This window comes from Anneissia japonica, unplaced genomic scaffold (genome assembly GCF_011630105.1).
Source record: "Anneissia japonica isolate Jap-2015-1 unplaced genomic scaffold, ASM1163010v1 scaffold585_len4108843_cov191, whole genome shotgun sequence".
Taxonomy (NCBI): domain Eukaryota; kingdom Metazoa; phylum Echinodermata; class Crinoidea; order Comatulida; family Comatulidae; genus Anneissia; species Anneissia japonica.
Genome location: NW_022716829.1, coordinates 2,598,723 through 2,604,410, shown reverse-complemented (window position 1 = coordinate 2,604,410; position 5,688 = coordinate 2,598,723). Strand labels below are relative to the sequence as shown.

Below are 5,688 nucleotides of genomic sequence, written 5' to 3'. Positions count from 1 at the left end.
GGTTAATTTCTCCTCACCCCTTACATACCACCCCAGCCTACGCCAATGTAATAACTTTTTCATATACAAAGTGAGCAATTTAAAATATTAATTCAATTCAATTAACACTTCATATAATTTCATTTTAATTGAAATTCTAATGGACAGACCAGAAATATTTGTATACAAATGATTATGTCATTAACCAAAAAAATGTCTTTATACTTAATAAACAAAATTAAGTAACAGTGTATAAAACCTTGTTTAACTAAGTAGTTTATGTTGGATGAATATAGATATTTTACCCAAAGTAAGTTTAATGACCGTAAAAAAATATACAAACATCTTTGGTATATTATACTTATTTCTTTTGCAAATCTCTCAGGGAAGGAACCTAAGTAGTAGTTTTATATCAAATCTCAATCATATTTTTATCAGGACCATGTGGAAATAGCAAACTGATGGTAATGTAGTCAAGCTGTAACTTGGTATTTCAGATACTTGCCCAGGGGTGGACAGGATTTGCCCGACGGGGATGTGGGGTAACATTCAAAATCTCTTGAAAGCGTTTTGGGAGGGAAGCCCCCGAAAATATGACAATTTGGGGGTTTCAGATGCTTTTAATTGATTTTAGTGTCTATTAGTATTTAAACCAGACCCTTGCAGACGTCAACGTCAGACCTATGCATGATACAAGACTTTATCAGAAAATATAAGGTTGGGTCAAAATTGTGTGGTGGTTTAACGTGAACAATTCAAGAGGAGTGAGTTTTTATGGTCCAAAATAGTGATTTTTGACCACATTATATATGTTATTTGATAGCCAAATTAAGTTAGTAAAATCATCAAAAAAAAAAAAAAAATTTTTTTTAAATCTACAGTATTTTCATTTTACAGTAGTTTGAAACGATATTGGGGGTTGGGGGGTGCTGGCATGGCCTACTAGACAACAATATATTTAACCACCTTAGCAGGCATTCCTATGCAGAATAATAATGAAGTTATATGACTGAATGTAATATTTCAATTTGAAAACATATTTAAGCCATTTGATGTGTTGTGCTGCGGTAGCAAAAATGTTGGCCTGGATGTTAATGACACCTTGATATTTTCCACAACGGCAATGTGGGCCAGGATGACAAGATTGAGTGCAATGGGAATAAAGTGATGGATGACTAGTGTAGTATATTGAGGGCAGCATTTATCACTACACGCTCTCCCATGTGAGAGTAGCTGAACGTACACAGAACGTAGGTACTGATTGTGTTGAATAAACATGTTGACTGTATGTTGCGTGTAATAGTCGTTCATTGTCTATACTCTAAACAAGAACATCCACCTTTCAAAATACAACAACTAGTTAGTAAACTAATCCCAAGAGTACCATTAGGCATGTCACTGTCAGTAAAACAAAAGGTTGGAAAACTTTTCCAGAAGATGTCTACACACACATACATATACACACACACAAGCAAGAAAGTGAATACAATAGTTCCTATTGCATTTACAAAGGAACTAAAAATACATATACATAACCTTCAAACAATACAAAAAAAAATACATAACCTTCAAACAATACATTTTTTTCCCTTCCCCACAAATTGTGGTTTTTCTCCCCAATTGCCCACCCCCTCCACTGGTGCTCCCCTGTGCTTGCTTTCCAATTCCAGGGTGTTGAATTCAACTCCTGTGACACAGAATGCTTTCTCATGACTTTATATGAAAATGTAATGAGGCCTACACCAGGTTTGCATTGGATTCATTTTGACCAAAATAAATTTTCACTCAGTTGAACTTGCGAATGTCCGTATCAAGGTCAATGAACATAAATCAACATACACACTACATAGGTTTATTTGGCCAAGCGGTTAAGGCAGGGGCGACGCAACCGAGAAGCATAATATTGGCGCTGGTTCGAACGGCACATTCACTTATGGTTCTGCAGATGGAGCAAATCTTCTCACATAAGGTCTATAAACTGCAGACTCAGTGTACACAATTGGTTCATGTGCAAATCTCAGTATTTCCTTCAAGAAGATTAAGGGGTTACCCCAGTGTACTGGTGCATTCAGCCCCTGTCGTTGTGGACATTTATGAAAATGCACCTCTTGGCAGTTGATTGGACAGGATGTGACCCTAGGGGGAGAAGAATAACGTTGAATGAGCTGGTCCACACTTGTGCACATTGCAGCCTTGTTAAAGCTATAAGTCACGGGTTATTTTTCTACCTTTACCCGAGTTGATTGACCTTATGATATGGGCATGCTCAGTTCAAACTACCAACTGGCTTATTACAGTAGTTTGATTAAAAATAGTCAATATGAACAGAGCTTTAGTTTAGCATCTTATATTTCATATATTTAAGAAGGCCCTGAATACTGTATCAACCGACCTTGTAAAACAGCTATAAAGCAGGGTGCTTACTGCTCGAGACAGCAACGCGACGACGAACGCACACAACGGCGCGGAACCAACGGATCGTCTTTTTAATGAGGATCCGTTCAGATTGCCACTGACAATCATCAGACGGCGTCGCCTCGTCTATCGCTCCCAAAGAGCGGAGTTGGATTCGTTGTGCGATGGTCATACGGCGACGCAGTAAGTGCCCGGCTTAAGAGTACAAATTTAACAAAAAATAAACTCAATTAACAATTTTAAAATATTGTTGAAATATAAACTTAACATTGGTTAGTCAGGTGGGTGAATCTGGGCACTTTGCAACAGTGATTTTGGAATTTGAGCACGCTGTAAAACTTGTTGAATGTATTGAAAAGAGTACTTGATCTCTTGATTTTTTGTAGCAAATATTCTTTGCATAGCATCTTTGCTTAGAAATCCCTCTGATCGGCAGTTATCAAGATCTGGTAGATCAAAATGTAGTTCAATTGCAATCTCAAACTGGTATCTGGCATAATCCGGGTGTTTATAAAGTTTATCACAGAGATTCAGAATAACTTCAGCTGTGAATATTAATAAATAGAAAAAAAAATCTTTAACCATGCAATATATCAGTAAGAAATGGGGGTATGTTGACCTCTGAACCTGTTACTTGTATGTACAATGCTGAACCACAAATCATGGAACACTTAATGAGACGCCCTCTACTGGAGCAAGAATGCAATGTTAAGGATTTCTCAGAGTGGATTGATAGTGCTAGGGATTGTGTTTGGCTGGGGCTGAAACACAGTATCTGTGCATGGACACGCTAAATTTTATGCAACAAAAAAGTGTGATATGTCCATATGTGGGTGTAAAATGACATCATTACGCCCATATATGGGCAAATCACACAAATTTGTCATATAAATTTGATAGTGTGGACAGAGCTTTATGAGCAATATGATTGTAAATCTGTGTGTGGACACACAGTATGTTGGAAGTTGTGTACATGTATAGGCATGGTGAATGACATTTATGGATATGTGTAAAAATATAGGAATTTATACCATGCCTTTTGCTAATAGACCAGTGGATGTGTCACTTAATTGCAGAATCCAAATCTAATTGTTGATCATCATAGATTTATAAAACATAAATAATATTTAGGAGTAAATTATACATTTACAATTTTGTTGAGGACAAATAATTTTTTTTAAAAGTAAACTTACGTTTCATCAAATCATGCTGATCATCTGGAACTTCAGGTTCCACTATAAATATAATATAAAAAAGTGTTTTAAGATCAACATCTCAGTACATAATAAAATTAATATATGATGCATCATACTTAACAGCTCTGTTAATTGTATTACAAAAACAATATAGAGTATTTTGAATTTTGTTCTGTTTTTCAATTCAATTTGAAATTCCCACAGTAAAATAACTGACATAACCTACACTAAATTATTTTGCTACAAATCCCAAATCTACTCACAACAGACCATCACTGGGAAGATAGTTGCAGTACTTGCGAAATGGACAAAATTTTCAGAGGACATTAGCCAAAGCAAAAATATCTATACTGCAAAGTGGCTGGGCACCCTTTAATTAAAAACCAAAATTGGGGGAAGTAGAAAATTAAATTTCAAATTTAAGTTCAAGAGTGCCATTTCTGGCCATCTATACATGCCATAGCCATGTAACGTTGTACCTCAGACCGAACCATGTTAGGGCTGTAGTGGTCTGAATCTCTATCTATAAAAGTTTATTCCTCGGCCCATCTATTTAAAATTCCTGGAATCACCACGGTTGTTGTACCTGGGCTAGAAACCTAAACTACTGTACTGTATTACTGTATTGTATGGAAAATAAATGCATATTTGATTTGATATTTGATTTGATTTGAACTAGCCTTTCACATGGCTTACCTATATCATGATTAGTAAATACTCTGTAGAGAAGTTCACCATATCCGACTTTGCAGAAGGTCTGCGCAATTTTGGCAATGTCATTTTCACTGTTACTGAGTCTCGCAAGAAAGCGAAAACTGAGTTCTTCCCTGGAATATTGATCACCACCTACTGGCTTTATATCCCGTATTTGGATAGACAGAGAGTTAGCAATCTTCTCCACCTTTTTAGCGACATGCCGGTACAATTTCCGAATCTCAATATTTTTAAGCCTCTCACCACCTGAAAAGCGAACCAAAGTTTTATATTATGTTATCTACTTGTTTATACATTTAATACTTCTTTTTTTGGTGATATTTCACCATAATTAAAAAAAACAAGTATAAACGATTTTTAAATCTAAATATTAGTATTTGTACTGCACAGTATGTTGAATTTTCTCGTTCTGTAAGTATAGAGGGACATATAGATAGATTAGATAGATAAATATTAAAATTTATATTGCGCCGGTTAAACCGAAGTTGTCACTAGCACTTTACAATGAATACAAAATAAAGAGCAAAAAACAACATATGTACATATGTAAGCGCATGTGAGCAGCTTCGGTTGGATGGACCTCCTCCCCAGCACAAAACACTTGAAATAAATAATAATCATAATATGCAATATAATACCTGTCTCTTATACACATCTAGATGTGTATAAGAGACAGTTGTAACATCATGTTCCGCTTCATTCTCTGTAGCAATAATCATATCATCAGAAATAATGTGTACATTAGGATATGGCCAAATATCTGTTGGTTTTTTTTCTGCAATACTTCACTTGCACTGCAGATACCAAACGGCATTCTTAAGAAGCTGTACCTGCCAAAGGGTGTATTAAAAGTACAGATGTCGGCACTAGCCTCAGTAAGTGGTATTTGCCAATATGCATCTTTCTGATCAAACACGGTAAAAAGTGTATTACCTGATAGTTGACTCACCACATCCATACCAGTTGGTATCATATGATGCTCGCGTTTAATCGCCTTATTCAAGTCACGTGGATCCAAACACAACCTCAATGATCCATCTCGTTTCTCTACTATTACCAAGCTGTTAACCCAATCTGTCGGTTTATCAACTTTTCTAATGACACCTCTCTTCTCCATGTCATCAAGCTTCTTCTTCAACTTGGTATGCAAACTGAGTGGTACTCTGCGGGGAGGATGAACCACTGGAGATGCATCGTCCTTCAACTGTATATCATATGGCTCTTCATATTTACCTAAGCCTGTGAAAACATCCTGATATTCTTTAAGTAAAGAATCTTTAGTTAGTACATGCACATTTTTACCATCAATAGATTCATTGCATATCATATGGTTACCACGTTTAACAAGACCAAGATCACTACATGCTTCCAAACCAAGTATAGG

The 5,688-nt window shown here is 36.0% G+C and overlaps 1 protein-coding gene across 3 annotated transcripts in view; it reads right to left on the bottom strand.

Moving 5' to 3' along the window:
• Positions 1 to 1,325: 1,325 nt before the first annotated feature.
• Positions 1,326 to 5,688, bottom strand: part of LOC117109939 — an 11,420-nt gene continuing 7,057 nt past the window's right edge. For 2 of the 3 annotated variants that reach the window (XM_033252436.1, XM_033252437.1), the window contains exons 7-8: positions 3,588 to 3,629; positions 1,326 to 2,939 (exon numbers count right to left, since the gene is read on the bottom strand). In XM_033252436.1, coding sequence (XP_033108327.1) covers positions 2,668 to 2,939; positions 3,588 to 3,629 — 314 coding nt within the window. In that variant the 3' untranslated portion in view covers positions 1,326 to 2,667. The remainder of the gene's footprint in view (positions 2,940 to 3,587; positions 3,630 to 5,688) is intronic. The other variant, XM_033252438.1, reaches the window with a different exon arrangement.